The sequence below is a fragment of the Grus americana genome, chromosome 18, assembly GCF_028858705.1.
Source record: "Grus americana isolate bGruAme1 chromosome 18, bGruAme1.mat, whole genome shotgun sequence".
Taxonomy (NCBI): Eukaryota; Metazoa; Chordata; class Aves; order Gruiformes; family Gruidae; genus Grus; species Grus americana.
Genome location: NC_072869.1, coordinates 564,921 through 581,532, shown reverse-complemented (window position 1 = coordinate 581,532; position 16,612 = coordinate 564,921). Strand labels below are relative to the sequence as shown.

At 67.7% G+C, this 16,612-nt stretch overlaps 1 protein-coding gene across 5 annotated transcripts; it reads left to right on the top strand.

Moving 5' to 3' along the window:
- The first annotated feature begins 1,955 nt into the window (after positions 1-1,955).
- Positions 1,956-16,130, top strand: CYTH1 (cytohesin 1). Of its 5 annotated transcripts, none has more exons than XM_054846674.1 (13): positions 1,956-2,213; positions 7,073-7,155; positions 8,259-8,323; positions 9,083-9,149; positions 9,379-9,497; positions 9,841-9,921; positions 10,061-10,173; positions 10,245-10,393; positions 10,490-10,601; positions 13,611-13,687; positions 13,983-14,054; positions 14,410-14,564; positions 14,777-16,130. In XM_054846674.1, exons 1-13 carry the CDS (start codon positions 2,141-2,143, stop codon positions 14,853-14,855), a joined length of 1,245 nt encoding a protein of 414 aa, XP_054702649.1. In that variant the 5' UTR covers positions 1,956-2,140; the 3' UTR covers positions 14,856-16,130. The 5 variants fall into 5 exon arrangements, with proteins under 5 accessions (XP_054702649.1, XP_054702650.1, XP_054702651.1 ...); XM_054846675.1 differs by lacking the exon at positions 1,956-2,213 and adding an exon at positions 3,331-3,451 and having other exon boundaries at positions 10,490-10,602; positions 13,609-13,687; XM_054846676.1 differs by lacking the exon at positions 1,956-2,213 and adding an exon at positions 4,153-4,493 and having other exon boundaries at positions 10,490-10,602; positions 13,609-13,687.
- The last annotated feature ends 482 nt before the right edge of the window (positions 16,131-16,612 follow it).

The following is a 16,612-nucleotide window of genomic DNA, read 5'->3' as shown; positions in this document are numbered from 1 at the left end:
CCCTTGGCACATGCTCAGCAGTTTTGGAGGCAGCCTGGGACCACGGTGTGCACCTCTGCATCGAGGGGACCGGGGCTGGCAGGGGGACACTGCTGGGGGAGCTGCTGGTGATGCACCGGCCCCTTGCCTGGCATGGCGCAGGGGTGAGCCGGGGTGAGTCGCTGGGCCCGGCTGGGGGAGCGGCTCTTCCACAGCGCTCTGCCAGGGCTCCCAGGTGGAAGACACGGGGACGGTGCAAGGATGGCACCGGGCTCAGAGAGCAGAGCCGGGGCTGGGGCCAGCAGAGCTTGGGCAATGTGGTGTGGGGCAGAGGCAATTAGCCAGATCCTCTCCCGAGGTGTTCGGGAGCAGAGAATGGTAAGCCACGTTGCTGACACTCAGCAATTACACGTCAGGGACACAGTGGGGCCCTCGTGTCCCCGTGTGGCTGTTGTGGCCGTCTGTGCGTTGGGCTGTCGCTGCAGGGTCGGGGTTGGACATTTCTGCTCTGGGCCTGAGGGAGGGGGGAGGCTGGCGGGGGGAGGCTGCTCTCCGGGACCCCGCTTTCCGGCAGGTGGAGGATCGGGCCCGCAGCCGTGGTTAACATAACCCCAGGGTGTTTGTAACCACCCCCCATCACCTGGGCAGGGTGCGAGGATCAAACTGGGCATCCGGGTCGCTCAGCGTGGGAGATGCCACCTGGCCCTGCACCCATGGGTGCCGTTGCCGCACGGGGGTTTCTCCAGATGCCGGTCCAGGTCCTGGGCAGGCACTTGCCACACCACATGCCCAGCTCAGTCCCCCGACCCCCCGGCTCCTCTCGCCTGCCCTTGTGCCTCCCGGCGATGTGGCAACCACTGCTTCGGCCCCTGGGAAGGGGAAGTGGTGCCGAAACCAGAAGGTCAGTCATGTAAGTGGCGAGCGGCTGGCTGCCCTCACAGCCCCAGGAGCTGCCCTTCTCCTCCGCCTTTCATCCCAGCCACAGCCATGCTCTTCTGGGACCCGGGGACCCTTCTGACCCACACCCTCCTGCCTGCGAGGGCAGCTTGCTCCCAGGGTGCCCTTCCCTGCTGCCTGCCCGTCAGGGCTCCTGCCTGCCCGGCTCCGGTTTCTCCTAGCTCAGCGTGTCCCAGTGCTTGCCGGCGCAGGTGAACGGAGCTTGCTGGCTCCTGGCAGCTGAGACCCGGTAGCCGGGCTGTCCGCAGGACGCTGTCTCGTGCCCTGACAGGCTCTGGGGTTTGTTACTCATGGCCGTGCCCTGCGCTTGGGGATTGTGCCCGCTTGGAGGGAAAGAGCTGTTGGTCTGGTTTGGGTTCGCTCGGCACCTGTGGGGCTGGGGAGCAGGAGGGCTGCATCTTCCCCCAGCTCCACAGCTGACCCTGAGACCGGGACCCGGGACAGGACCCCCCAGGTTCCTGCTGTGCAGACCTCCCAGCACCCCGGGACTGTGGCAGAGCCAGAAGCACCTCCGTTGCCGCCGGGGCGTGCCTAGAGTTCAGCCGTCTGACCGGCGTCGCCGGGGGGCTGGCGACGGTGCAGCGGGCCTGCCCGTGCATGGTGCGTGGGGCAGGCTCAGCCTGTCGGGGCTGTGCCGGGATCGGCGCCCGGGCCCTGCGCCCCACGAGCGGGGGCTGTGGCGGCACCCCCCGCTCCCCACGCCTCGCCGGAGCCGCGTTGTCTCTTGGTGCACCTTCCTTTATGCAGTGCTGGTTGCTACGCGACCGCCGGCTCCCGATGCTTAATGCTCTAATACGGAGGGATAAAACCGCTCTAAAAATACCCCACTGCCGGCACCCCATGGGGGCAAGGGGGCTGCAGGGGGCAGGCAGCCTGGGGCGGGGGGGCTGCCGGGGAGTTCCCCAACTCCTCGTCCTCTAAGTGGCTTTGAGCCGCGGGAGCGGAGCGGGCTGGTGTGCAGGCAGGGAGCGGCGGGGATTGGCTGGGGCTGGCGTGTGGGCTCCTGCGGCTGGAACTCCCCTGCCAGAGCCGCCTTCCCCGGCTCCGGCTAGAGCGAGGAGTCCTCCGGCTCCCCTGCCTGCACCCTGCCCACAGGCCACGGCACTGGGAGCCTGCAGCTGAGCCACACAGCACCTGCCAGGCCTCTGCCTGCTCCTGCCTGCCCCATCGGAGCTGGCAGCGTCCTGCGCGGGACCTCCGCAGCATGGGGACAGTCAGCGAGCTCTGTGCCTCCAGTTTCCAGGCCTTCCTCTGCCCCTCGGTGGCTGCCAAGGCAGGTAGGCGCTTTGTGCCCTTCCCTCTGCTCGCTGCAGGGTTCCCGTCCCCCCGGCAGCCGTGGTGGTGCCCAAGGCACCGGCTCCATATGGCTGCTGCTGACAGCGGCACAGAGCGTCCTCGCCGTCTCGCCGCTTCCTTCCCCCGCGCGCCTCCAGCCTCCCCAGACTTCGACCTCTGCAAGCGCTGAGCCCCGGCAGGACGGCCGGGCACCGGGCTGCCTCGTGTGGCGTTGTCCCGCACCGGTGCTGGGTGCCACGCTGGGACAGGGGGTGTTCGGGGGGCCGCTGGCAGCTGTGGCCGGGAGGACACGCACAGCCCGTTGTGGCTGTGGCAGGTTGTGCCCCAGCCCCTCGCCCCCCCGCCCTGCCCTGGGTGATGTGCGAGCGCTTGGCCGCCCTCGCCGCTGCCGGTGTGTGTGGCTGCAAGCGCAGCTCGGGGCAGCACTCTGCAAACCGAAACCTGCGCAGGAGAGCCCAGCGCTGCGTTGGGGATGCTGTTGAGGACTGGCTGGCTGCCTGCGTGAGCTGCTGCTGTCTGTGGGTTCCTGCCTGAGCGTGGGACCAGGGGTGGCCGTGCGGCGGGGCATGGAGCTGCAAGACCTCCAGCCAGCCCTGTGCCCTGCTGGCAGCTGTGGCCGAGCAGCAGCCGGCTCTGCTCCTCCTGAGGCCCAGCGCGGTGAATGGTGTAGAGAGCAGGCGAGGCGCCTGCCGAGCTGTGCTCCTGGCACCTGCACAGTGCTTGACGCGTGTGGATGTGGCTGAGCCGCTGCTCGCCCGGCCGTGCCATGGGTCAGGGGTCTGTGCACGGGGAGTGTGGGAACCTGGAGCCGCTGGGGAGTGAGGCAGCGGCTGTGGATGTGGGTTCCCTGCCAGGCTCTGGGCACGGAGCAGGGGTGATGGGCAAGGCTGCGCGAAAGCTGGACGAGGGCCCTGGCCGTCTCTGGGTGCCGGGTCCAGCCGCCTGGGAGGATCTTTCCTGGAGCCGCCTGTCCCCAAACCCTTCTCCTGACGCACCTTGGCCGTCGGTGGGGAAGGACGGGGCTGACGCAACTCAGGATGCGCACGCGGCGTGGTGAAAACAGGATGTGGTGTACTGAGACGGGCAGGAAGTTCCTCGAGTCCCCACGGGCCCCCCAGCCACGGGGCACGGCGGGAGCGGGCAGCGGCACCCTGCAGCAGAGCCCAGCGACAGCCGATGGCAGCACCCTGGGCTCGTCCCCGTGGTCTGCCTAAACCTGGTCGGTAGCTTTGCCCCTCTGGCACGGCCCAGTGTGGGTCGGTGGGAGGGCTGGGTAGCGCCGCAGCACAGCTGCGATCAGAGTGACCGACTTGATGCTTCCGAAGCCCGCCCTCCCCTTGCTCCGTTCTGGGTGCTGTTCCTCCATCTCGCGGTGCCAAGCAGGATTTAGCTGAGTCAAGGCGGCCGAGGCTCACGCCTGTCTCCAGGCAGCTGACAGCGGGACGGGGATGTGCCGGGGGGGTTTGCTCCTGCTGCGGGCACAGCCCCATGGGCCCCGAACCGCAGTGACGTACGGAGCGGTGGGGTCTGTCCAGGCACCTTGGAGCAAGGGGGCAAGACGGTGGGGAGCAACCCCCTGTGGGGACCAGCATCACTCCCGGCCCTGCTCCTGGTCCAAGTTCTGGTCCCATCCGACCGTGTGAGCTGCCGTGGAGTCTGCAGAGGGCAGCAGGCACTGGTGGTCCCCACAGCCCTCCGGGTCCTGCCCGGCGCTCGGTCCTTACAGCTTGGACAGGACCTGGACCTGCAGTGGGGGGTCTGGCAGAGCTGGAGGGGGAGCTGCGGGGCAGGGGTCTGCTGGGGTGGGGGGACCCAGCTGGTGGAGGCGAGGGGACCCCAGCATTGCCGCAGCAAGCTCAAGATGTGCTGGGTCAAATGTCCTGGCAGCCCCCAAGGAAGGGAGGGCTGGGCCAGCCCCCAGTGCATGCCTGGAGGGCCGAGGAGGGGGAGCAGGGCCCTGGCTGCCCCGTTTCCCCACCCGGCCGGGAGCAGAGGAGTTAAGGCGCCGGCGGCACTGGGCTCGTTGCGGCAGGAACAGGGTGTTGCTGGTGCCGGCTCCTGGCGAGGCCGGGATGACGCCCAGGCGGCCCCGGAGCTCATTGGCCCGGCGCAGCCCTGACTCACCCCAGGAAGCACCGGGGCGGGCAGGTGTCCGCGCCCCAAAACAGCAGCACCTCTCCAGAGCCACGGACAGCACGGGCACGGCTGACGGAGCTGGTGGAGACGGCCTGCCAGGATGGTGCTCAGGGCGGAGGGCAACGGTGAGCTCAGCCCCGGGGGTGCGGGGAGGCTGGAGGGGCTGGGCCGAGGGGGAGGCAAGCGGGCAGCTCTGTGTCTGTTTGTCTCGGGGCAGGAAGGCGCACGGGGTGAGCGTGGCCTCTGTGCGTCACAGGCTTTGCTGTGGGCATGGCGGGAGAGGGGGGACGTGCTGCCGCCGCTGCTCCTAGCTGCCGCAGGCTCCAGCGACCCCGGAGCCTGGGACCGAGGGACGAATCCTGCTGGTGCCCCTTGCTGCCCTGCTGTGACCTGCGGGAGCCCCCAGGCCCCCTGCGCGGGGGCCTCATGCTGGGGGGGGGAGCAGGCACCAGCGCTGGGATCGCTGCGCCCCAAATCCTGTGCTGGGCTGAAGCCAGGGAAGCGAGCGCCCGCTCCAGCCTCCCCTCCCCTGCAGCACTGCTCTGCCCGCAGCACGGCTCACCGGCCTTTTGGGAACCATTGGGGCTCCGCTTGGCGTGCAGGGCGGGTGCTGTGCAGAGTGCCGGGGAAGGGTTAACGCCCTCTTCCTTCCCCAGAAAAGCTCTTGCGTCTGGGGTTTCTCTTCCTCTGGCTGCTGCTGACATGGCTGGGCCGGTGTCACGGGTGCTTGCCCTCCATCGCAGCAGCGCAGGCGGGGAGGGACCTTCCCAAGCGAGCTGCTGGCCCCTCTGCCCTGCAGCATCCCATCCTCTGCTGCGCCTGCCCCGGGGCCTGCCGAGACCCCTGCCTGCTCGGAGGTGAGCAGGGGAAGGCAGCACCGCTCCTGCCAGAGCTGGCTCTGTTGGCTCCAGCCTTGGCCGGCTCGCCTTGGGGCAGATCCAACCCTGGCACCGAATTTCACCTCCCCTGCAGCCATGGCTGGGCTGGAGGGTCCTGCGGTGCATGGCACAGCCCAGGGATTTAGAGGGTTTTGTGTCTGGCAACGGGCGTGAGATGCAGCTCGGCCCTCGTGCAAGCCTGGGCTTGCTGGGTGCCCTGGGCCCGGGCAGGAGGGGCTGAGCGCCTGCGGGAATGGTGCTGTGGTGCACAAAAGGTGCTCAGATGTATTGATAAGGCAAGGCTTCTGGTACTTTAAATAGCTTTTAACCTGGTACCATGAGCCAGGTCGTCTGGTTCATGCTTCCTGGCGTCAGAGACTGAAAATATTGGGAAGTGTTGCCGACGCATCTGGAGGGATGGTGTCGCAAGCCAAGGCTGCCTCTAACCTTGGCAGCAGGGGATTTTTTGCGAAGGAGGAAGCTCGTCAGAAAGCCCGAGCAGAGCCAGGAAAGTGCTGAGTTCAGAGATTCGGTTTGTGTGGTCACGATCGTCCCAGGGGCGCATGCGGCTCCCACTGAGGAGGCGGCAGCTCAGGGAGAAACGATGAGCGGTTGAGGACGGTGCCGGTCCGAAGGCACGTGGCGTCCCTGGGCGCTGATACAGGGCAGGCGGCCGTGCTGGGGACGCTCCGGGTGAGTCTGGGCTGGCGGCAGCGGCGGCCTGGAGACGGACCACGCGGGCTCTCGGCAGAAGGGAGCAGTAACGTTTGGGGAAGGAGGCAGCCCTGCCCAGCGCCTGTCCCCAGCACCCCTGGTGGGAGGTGGGAGGAGGCACGAGGGCCAAGCTGGCGGGTGCTGCTGCCACCTCCCTCGGGGACGGTGCTGTGGTGTTCTCGTGGGCGGCCTTGGCGTGCAAGGTGGCTGCTGGAAACTGCTGGCAGAGGTGGGAGGCGTGGGTGGTAGACGAGGGCCGGGAGTGCTGCTGGAGGAGCGGGTGACCTTGGGGATGGGAGGGGACAGGAATGGGATGCCATGTCACTGCAGAGCGGGACGTCATGCTCTGGGGAGCACTAGGAATGCCCTGGGAGCTGTGGGGCTCAGGAGCAAGGAGGGGCATGTGGCGGCCCTGGGATTGAGTTTTGGGGATGGGAGGATGGTGTGCCTGGCTCCCGCGGGGTCACAGGGACGTGTAGATGTCACAGCGGGCAGGTGAGGTTTGTCCGGAGCGTGCACCAGCTCCGGGCCCTGGCTGGAAGGACAGATCCAGCGCTGAAGGGGCTGCAAGGGCAGCCAGAAGCTGGTTTTCTCCAGGACTGGCCCAATGCGGTAGAGCAACCCGCAGGGCTCCAGGTCTGTGTGGAGCCCGGTGCCGCTGGGCACAGCAGAGCTGCCCAGCCACAGCAGGGACAGGCACTGCCACCAGCCCGGCTGGGGCAGAGCAGAGTTAAACAGGACTTGGCGGGGCGGCAGGGCCGAGGCTGGGGAGGAGCGCTGGAGCCGGTCCAGGGGCCGTGCTGGTCCTCGCTGCCCAGCCGCCGCGGGCTGAATCAGCAGGAACCGGCGGTGCCCGGCTCCCCCGCTGCTGCTGCTGCCCGGCGGGGCGATGCCCTGGCCCTTGCATTCCTTGCGTGCCATCGGTGGCACTTGGCTGCTGCGCGGGGCCAGGGACGCTGCTCGCCAGCCCGGCTCCTCCGAACAGCCGGCAGCTCCACATCGCAGCTCCTGACTGGCCCCAGGCTGCCGGCCGGGAGCAGAGGCTGCGCCTGGAGCCCGGCAGGGATGATTCCCACGGCCACGCGTGCTCACCTGACCATGTCTCTGCTCAGTGCCCAGTGACCTGACCCCGGAGGAGTGCCAGGAGCTGGAGAACATCCGCCGCCGCAAGCAGGAGCTGCTGGCTGACATACAGGTGTGATGCTGAGGGCCACCGCATGCACGCACAATCCCCCTGTCCCGGACACGCAGCCTCTCGCTCAGGGCTGTCCCCTGGGAGGGACGGGGCAATCTCCCTGCCTGTGTCACTGGGCAGGGTCCCTGCAGCCCCATCCAGGGTCCCTTGCCCTGCTGCTGGGAAAGGGGAGGGTGGCCCAGGCGGGGCAGGGAGGAGAGGCTGCCCTGGCCGGGGCTGTCCGTGAGGGCCATGGGATCGGGGTGCAGTGCCCAGACCTGCAGAGCCCGTGGAGGAGCAGGCCCAGGCAGGGCTGTGGGTTGGGTTTGTGTTCCATCCCCTTTCCTTGCCAGCCCCGGGCTTCTTCTGGCCCTTGGGGGCTCTCGTGGCCCTTCTGGGGCAGAACATTGGAGGTGCTGGGTCCGCAGGGCAGGGTGAGCTGGGCTCACGGGGCGGATGCCAGCGGCTGCTGCAGGGAGCCCGTGATCTGCCCCACAGCACTGCCTCCGTGGGGCCCCGGGGCCGGGGAGAGGGTCCCTGGGGGGGGGACATGGGCCCCGCAGAGCCCCGGGCTGTGTGCTTGTGCACTCCCCGAGGCCCCGGGCACTGGCATCTCCGTGCCAGCCCCTCCCTGGCACGGGCAGGCACCGTGTCTGGGCCAGGCCACTGCCCTGGCAAGCGACTGCGAGGTCAGTGCTCATCTGGGACACTCGTCAGTCGTGTCCCTGATTAAGGCAGCAGAGGCTAATTACTGCCATATGCTGGGCATGATCTAAAGGGATTAGGGGGTAATTTTGTTAACCTCTGAATCTCTTCCTTCCGGCACGTTCAGAGCATGGTGATGCTGCAGGGGGATTAGCAGCGGGGTGCAGCCAGCCCCCTCTGCAAGTGCCCCCCGAGCAGTGCAGCCCCAGGGCAGCGCTCGGGGTGGGAAGGAGAGAAGGAAGGAGGTGGGAAGGAGAGAAGGAAGGAGGTGGGAAGGAGAGAAGGAAGGAGGTGGGAAGGAGAGAAGGAAGGAGGGGCTGCCATGGCCTCCTGGGGGAATGGACCCGGGCTATCGTCAGGGCTGGAGGGTTTGGGAGGGAGGCAGGTACCTTCTGTCTCAGTGCCCTCTCTCCCCTCAGCGGCTGAAAGATGAGATAGCAGAAGTGACAAATGAGATCGAGAACCTGGGGTCCACGGAGGAGAGGTGAGTCCTCTGCTGTCGCGGCAGCCCAGGTCCCTGCTGAGCCCTGAATGCCGGCTCGCTCGCACCGCATGGGTGCCGTGGGACAGCTGAGCGGTGCAGCCCCGTCCCGTGGGTGCTGGTGCGGGGGGTGTTCCCAGGTACTCTGAATTCCCTGGAGCGGTGGCAGGACCCCAGTCTGACCCCCTGCTCCAGAAGTCTGTTTTTCCAAGCCTCAGACCCTCTGTCTGGCCACAGCGACTGTCAGACTTTGTGACTCTGAGCTGGCGTGGGTGGTGCCAGCCTGGGATTAGGGGGTCCCGGTGGCTGACGGGAGCTGACTCCCAGCGTCGTTTCCAATCACCCACTGGGGCATGAAGGCCATCACCCTCACACCGGCCCCACGGGCGCCTGAAGGCTGCTCTCCCCACAGCCCTGCCGCACCCAGCTTGCCCTAGCCTCCCCCCCGTGCAGCGGTGACCTGCGGGGATGCTGTACCCCCCACCCCTTCTGCACCGGGTGACCCCATGGACGGGGCACGGCAGCTCCTCTTTGCTCTGGGGCCTGGCAGGCTGAGAGCAGCCCCGTGCCGCTCTGCTGCAGAGCGGGGCAAAGACATGGAGCGGTGTGCCGGCTTTGCCCCGTGCAGGTTCCACACGGAGGCCTGGCCCAGTCCGAGTTGCTCAGCTCCCGTTCCCCACAGTGCTCTGCCCGAGGGGCAAGGGAGCGGGCAGGAGGAAGCCAGGTCCCTCCTTGCGCTCAGAGCTGCTTTGTGCCTTGCAGGAAGAACATGCAGAGGAACAAGCAGGTGGCGATGGGCAGGAAGAAGTTCAACATGGATCCCAAGAAGGTACTGCAGGGAGGGCCGGGCAGGGATCGGGGCAGCAGGCTCCGTGTGGAGGGGCATTTGCCAGCCCGTCTGGGGCAGTGCGGGGGCTCTGCCACCTCGCAGTCGGGGTGCTCAGCCCCCCGCCGGGGTCGGGGCAGAGCCAGCACCTGGGGCAGGGGCTGGGGAGGCAGCGGGCGGACCGGCAGGGCCAGCAGCAAGCCCCAGAGCAATGCCTCTTGCACCGCTCCAGGGCATCCAGTTCCTGATCGAGAACGACCTGCTGAAGAACACATGTGAGGATATCGCTCAGTTCCTTTACAAGGGAGAGGGCCTCAACAAGACAGCCATCGGTGACTACCTGGGCGAGAGGTACGCTGGCTGGGGGCGGCTCGGGTCTCCTGAGGGTGCCCTGGGCTCTCATCGGGAGAGACAGGATGCTGCAGCTCTTTGAGCTTCCAGGGCAGCTGAGTGGGGGTTCACGGGGGCTGGGCAGCCCATGTGCGAGGGCCAGCTGGGGGGGCTGTTCCATCTGCGGCTTGCAAGTGGCCAGTGTGCGCAAACCGGCCCGGGACTCCAGCCGAGGGGCAGCTGGAAGTTTTCCCCCCCCCCAAAATGAGCAGAGTCTGGAGCGGGGCAGGGAGACGTGGGGCTGCTCGGCAGTCACAGGACTTGCTGATCATGCATCCCTCGTGCTCTGGCTTTGTTCCCGCAGGGACGAGTTCAACATCCAAGTGCTGCATGCCTTCGTGGAGCTGCATGAGTTCACTGACCTCAACCTCGTGCAGGCCCTGCGGTGAGTGGAGGGGGCCGGGAGCTGAGCTGTGTCCCACCGGGGCAGAGGGGTAGCGAGCTGGCGGGGGGCCGTGGCCATGTGAGTGTGGCCAGAGGGTGCGCGGAGCCCCCAAAGCAGTGCGACGCCTCGCTCTTCACAGGCAGTTCCTGTGGAGCTTCCGGCTGCCCGGGGAGGCGCAGAAGATCGACCGGATGATGGAGGCCTTTGCCCAGCGGTATTGCCAGTGCAACCCCGGCGTCTTCCAGTCCACAGGTGAGCGCCTGCCCCGGCCCCTCTCCTCGGCCGTCCTGCCTTGCAGCTGACTTTCCCCTCCGCCCCTGTAGACACCTGCTACGTGCTCTCCTTCGCTATCATCATGCTGAACACCAGCCTGCACAACCCCAATGTCAAGGACAAACCCACAGCAGAGCGCTTCATTGCCATGAACCGTGGCATCAACGATGGGGGGGACCTACCTGAGGAGCTGCTCCGGGTGAGGGACGCGGAGGGGCCGGGGCTGGGCTGTGGAGCTGGCCCGTCGCAGGGCTCCCGGGCAGAGCAGAGCTGACGCCGTGTGTCATTGTACCAGAATCTCTATGAGAGCATCAAGAATGAACCCTTCAAAATCCCCGAGGATGACGGCAATGACCTCACCCACACGTTCTTCAACCCCGACCGGGAGGGCTGGCTCCTGAAGCTCGGTGAGTGCTGGCAGACGTGGCCCGGGGAGGAGCTGGGCTGTGGGTGCGATGCCCCTGGGCTACCTGCACCTCGCCCGCTGGCCTGGCTCCTCGGAGCGTGGCCCTGCGGAGGGGCAAGAGGCTGCAGACAGGGGCACAGTCCCCATGGGGAAGGCATCCATACGTTCAGCAGCCCTCCATCTTCCCTGGCCTGGGTGGCAGGAGCGGACCCACAGCTGACGAGGCCCTGCAGCGCGGCTGGGTGGGCGTCCCGGGGGATTCTGCCTCTAGGTTGGGCAAGCCCCAGGGCGCAGAGCCGGTACCAGGGTCCGGTGTCAGAGCACGGAGACCACAAGACCCTTCTCGTCACCGAGTCACAGCAGGGTCCTGTCGGAGCAGGCCCCCGGGAGCGAGCGGCGAGCTGCCCCAGGCTGCGTGCGTCCCCCCCTCCATGCCACAGACCGGTCCCTGCCTCACCTTCCCACAGCATTATCACCTCCGCATCCCGGCTCCACATGCAGGCAGCGTGCATGGCATCCCCGCGGCCCTGCTGCACAGCCCGGCTCTCGCGGCCGGCGAGCCTGCCCCCATGCCCTGGCTCCTGTGGCTTCTCCTCTCGGCAGCTCTGGGGAATCCTCTGCCCGGATTGAGTGAGGGGGGACAATGGGGTGCTGGCAGGAGCAGGGTCTGGTGGGGGCCTTTCCCTGGGGCTCTCGCTGGGGTCAGGACCCTCCTCTCACTGGGAGGGTGTTTCTGCCGTATTGCCACCCCTCAGAATGGGAGAGAGGCCTTGCCCCCCGCCCCATGCCCTGGCTGGTGCAGAGCCCGGTCCTGGGGCTGAGCAAGGGCCATCTGCCCCCCGGCTCTGGGGTAGGGGGCCGTGGGGGAGAGCCCCAGACCTGCCTCTGCTGTCCCCGAGTGAGCCTAGCGCCCCGCTGGCAGAAGGACCCGTGCACGGCAGGTTGGCACCCGCTGCTGTTGGGGCCGTGGGCGGCTGGGGGTCGGAGAGGTGGCAGAGCAGCCACGGTCCCCAGCTCAGCTGCTGCGGCTCAGCCCGCTCACGGGGCAGGGAGGGACCCCACGGGGCGGGGGGAGCCAGGCCCTGCGCCCCCCAGCTGAGGAGATCCGTCCCACAGAGCCACAGCGAGCCAGGGCAGGTTGGCCCCCGCGGTGGCGCCTCCGGCCCGGCCCCTCACGGCTTCCCTGCTGCAGCCCTGCGCCACTGACCCGCGCGGGGCGAGGGGGGTTCTTTGGGGTTTCCTCTTTTTTTTTTTTTTTTTTCCTTTTTTTTTAATTTTCTTTTCTCCCTCATTTGTATGTTTCCATGATTTTGGCTCTTCCTTTCCTTGCCCCCAACTCCAGGAGGTACGTACCCCTCTCCCCGCTCTGCTCACGCCGCTGGGGCTTCGTTTCCTTTTCGTTTTTAATTGCTGGTGATTAGTCTCATTGCTGCTGCTGCTAACCACCCGCACCGCCCCGGGGACCTCGCCTGCCGAGGGGACAGCCTTACTCCCGATGCCGCCAGGGCAGGGATGCGGGGTACCGGCTCTGCCGATGCCGAATGCCCGCCGAGGCCTGCCGGCCCCCTCCGCTGCCCTGGTGCACCCTGCGGCCCGGGGACGGACAGGGCCACAGCCACTCCTTGACCGGCCACTGGTGGGGGCCGCCCGCCCGTCCGTGCTTCGCCATGTCTGCAGGCAGCTCAGCCTGGCCGCAGTGGGTCTTTGCCTCTGGCACCACGAGGGATGGGGATGGGTTTGGGGTGTCCTGGGGAAGGGCCCCAGCCTGTGGCGGGGGAGGGGGGGGGGATGCTGAGTGCCTGGAGCTGGATGGGAGCAGGGAGCAGGCAGGAGCCGTCCGTGTGGTGCCCTGTGCCGTGCCGGGGGCTCGTGGCAGTCCCCGTGCTGGGTGCCGGTGCTGCCCTGACTCCACCGCCTGCAGCCCTGGGATGCTGGCGAGCGCCCGTGCTCCCCCCCGGGGCTGTGCTGGCCCTCGGTCCCGTACGGCTGTGCGGGTCCTGCCTGGCCCCACAGAGCCCTGCACCCCTGCGGGCCCTAAACCCGGGGCTCCTCCCGCGCTCCGCGTGCTGCGGGACCCTGCCCTGGCATGTGGCCTCTTCCCACCCGCAGCCCCTGGAGAGGAGGTGGCCTGGGGGAGGGCTGGGGGCTGGAGAGGGTCAAGCCCTGGGTTTTGGGGTGCGCTTGGCCGGAGGGAGGCAGAGGGGGGTTTCCTCTAGGAAGAGCTGGCCCCGGCCTGGCTCCGGGGCAGGGACTGGAGCGGGCGGCCGGCTGGCACGGGGGAGCAGGGAGGCATGGGGCCTTCCCGGTGGGGTGGGGGGAGATGAGCACGGCCCCCAGCGCACGCTGTGCTTCCTCGCGTTCGTGCTGGACCCGGGCAGCGTGGCCTGGGTGTTCGTCCCATGGTGGCAGCACATCCAGCACCGCTGCGATGGCCAGAGCACGCCGGTGTGGTGGAGGGGGAGCCGGGCCCAGGGGTGAGCAGTCCCTGAGCCGGGGAGCAGCTTCTGCCTCTGTGGTGGCACTTGTGAAACTCCCTCCGGCCAAAAGTCCGTGAGCCGTGGCCCTGGGCTCGTGCCTTGCCCCAGCACTGGGCTGCGCTGGCCGGGACGCAGCGGGACCGTGGCCGGTGTGAGCAGAAAGTCCCCGCGTCCCCCTGAGAGCTGCCTGGCTGCAGTGTCCTCTGGCCACACCGAATCAGTGTTTTGGGTGGGAACGGGCACAGCGCTCCTGGCCCGGCACCCCCGCCGCCCTCCGCCTCCATCATCCTCATCCGTCTGCTTTCCGCTCCTGCTCGTGCCCTGCCCGGCGTGGTGTGTGCTGCCTGCTGCTGCTGCGCCCGGCGTCCACCGGGCTGCCTGGCTCTGCTTGCGCCCCGGCGCCCGGTGCTTGTCTGTGTGTGTCCGCGTGGGCTCCAGCTCTGCCGTAGCCTCCATGTGCCGCGAGCCTCCAGGCGCGTGCCACGGCCGCGCTCTGCCGGGGCTGTGCCCAACCTGCCCCTCTCTGCTCCCAGGAGGCAGGGTGAAGACGTGGAAGCGACGTTGGTTCATCCTGACCGACAACTGCCTTTACTACTTCGAGTACACGACGGTCAGTGACCTTTGCTCGGGGTGTGCTGAGCCGGGGCAGGGAAGGGCACCGGATCCGACCCAGCGCTTGTTTGCCTGCGTGGCACAGGCATCCCGGCAGCGTCCCGGCGCGGGGCTGGCAGCCTGCCTCCTGCCGTGCCGGTGACTGTAGGGGTGGGAGATGCGGCCGTCAGGCCCCCAGGCAGCACTAGGTGCTGGGGGTCAGGGTGTTTGCAGCATCCAGCCCTGCCAGGGGTGGGCAGATGGGGTTTGGAGGTGTCCAGCCTGCAGCTAACGCCTCTGCTTGGCCCCACCAGGATAAAGAGCCCCGTGGCATCATCCCCCTGGAGAACCTGAGCATCCGCGAGGTGGAGGACTCGAAGAAGCCCGTGAGTGCTGCAGCAGGGCCCCCTGGGGCTGGAGGGGCAGCCCTGGTGCTTCAGTTGTGGAGAGCCGGGAGGTGCTGCAGCCCCCGGGGATGCCCCCGGCAGAGGCGGCAGGGCCTCACAGCGGGCGCTGCCTCCACCCATCACGGTGGCCGGGTCACCGCAGTGTCCCGGGCTGGTGGCAGGGCACGCCTGGGGACTGCAGGGTGATGGTCACAGCATGTCCATCCCTCTCCGCTGCACTGGGGGTGGCCGTGCCAGGGGAGCACCTGCAGCCTCGGTGCTCTGCCTCCTCCCTCCCAGCCTGGGGTCCCCTTGGGAAGCGAGGGCTGCCTCTGAACCGTCTCCTCCCTCCCAGAACTGCTTTGAGCTCTACATCCCCGACAACAAGGACCAGGTGATCAAGGCCTGCAAGACGGAGGCGGATGGACGGGTGGTGGAGGGGAACCACACCGTGTACCGCATCTCAGCCCCCACGCCCGAGGAGAAGGAGGAGTGGATCAAGTGCATCAAGTGAGTGTTTGGAGGGGTGGGCGGCAGGACGCTGGGCAGGGGAAGCGTCTGAGGGCAGCGCTTCCCAGGGCACCCTGCAAGGATGGGTGGGAGCGGGCTTTCGCAGGGGCACAAAGGGACCTGCCCGAGCCCTGCCAGGCAGGACAGACCCAGCCCTGCAGCGGGTTTTGCCTGGCTGTATGGCTAACCCAAGCCCTCATTCCCTCTGCCAGGGCAGCCATCAGCCGGGACCCTTTCTACGAGATGCTGGCCGCCAGGAAGAAGAAGGTGTCCTCCACCAAGAGACACTAGCCACCTCCGCTGGCCCCGCGAGGCCGGCGCGAGGCCGGCACGCCCCCGGCAGCCCCAGTATCTCCCCTCCTGGAGGGCTGCAGGGCCGGGGCCGCACTGCAGCCTGGCCCTCAGGGCCCAGGACCCAGCTTCAGCTTCACAGTTTCTTTACCGTGGGGGAAGGGAGGGGGCAGAGGCATCTCGGTGGCTCTGGCCCCCCCATCACTGCCTCATCTCCAGGACAGCGCCTTCATGGGCTGGAGCTGGGACAGCGACACCCCTGCACGCAGGGACCCCCGTCCTGCCCCGGGCTTGGCTGCAGATCGGGGACCGCCGCCTGTGTGTACCGTCCTCCCCTGCCGCCTCGGCCAGCTGGGGCACTGCGGGCACCCTCCCTGCTCCCAGTGCCCCCAGCAAGCGTGCAGCTGCACATGGCGCTGGGTCCCCCGCAGCATCCGTGTCCTGAAGCACTTGGGGTGTCCCGTCGTGAAGGATGAATGGCTGGCGGTTAATGGCTGGCGGTTTTGGGGTGTGCTGCAGGTGCAGGGGTGAAGGGCGGCTGGGGGTGGCCCCGCAGAGCCCCGACTCTGGCCCTCGTTGTAGCGGGCCTGGGTCTGTCCTGGGCTCCCCCATGCTGCCACCTTGGACCCTCCCGGCTGTTCCTGGGGACGGTCCCCACGGGCGCAGGGAGGGCTGAGGGGCAGGGACTTGTCACCGTCACCGTGTGCAGTGGTGCCACATGGGGCACAGACACGTTCTCGCCCAGCCGTGGGGTGCTGGAGCTCGGATGAGGGCCCCGGTCTGGTAGCACTGGGTGGCATCGCCCCAGAACGTCCTTGCAGCACGACCCCCTCGGCAAGGAGCAGGGCAGGCCGTGCCGGGGTGGCCGTCGTCTCCTCGAGCACAAGCCCTCGCTCCGAGCCGGTGGTGGGACATGCCCGGAGCCTGCACCAGGGCTGGCTGCTGTCGCGGGGGTCTGGCCAGGCCGGGGGCTGCAGTCCCCCGCCTCTGCCTTGCAAACGCCACGTCTTGTCCTGTTCCCCCGGCCACCGCGCACGGTCTGGAGAGAGGTGCCTGGATCAGTATTAGTCTATTTATCAGAGGTGTAAATACTCCTGTATAGTTTTCTCCTTTTAGATTATTTTGTATGTCAGGTCGTTCTGTGCAGAGGCCTCTCCAGAGGGCGAGGGGTGGCAGCATTTTTTATTCTAACTTTTTTTTTTTTTTTTTTTTTTTGCCACGGCCTTGTGAACTAGTTCTGAGGATCTGCAGCAAATAAACACCGAACCGCGCTCAGCCTTGGCCTCCTGTGGTCTGTGTGCAGCTCGGGGAGGGCAGGAACCCCTGGCCCCCCACTGCCAGCCCCCGCCCCGTGCCCCAGATTTGCGACCGGCTTCAGGCTTCTCCCAGCCCCGAGGTTTTGGTGCCCAGCCTGCAGCGATGCCATGTTAGATGAAGCTGGCGGTGCTGCAGCCAACACGCTCCTGGTTTGAGTCTCTGCCTGTTCCCATTCAAGGCCTCTCGTTTCTTGGTGCACTGGGAGGTGTTTGCCCTCTCCAGCTCCCCAGGGACCTTGCTGTAGGCCGCGGGGTGGCCGTGCCGGGGCGGGACGGCTCCTGGTCCTGCACCCTGCGTGCCACCTGCCCGGTGTGCAGTGGGGCTGGCACCGAGTTCAGCTGGGCAACACACACTGCACCGGTACGAGGGGCCTGGGACAAGAGGGGTGGTGGGGCACCCCCTCGGGTACCCCCCGCTCACACCCCAGCTCCAGTCTGGCA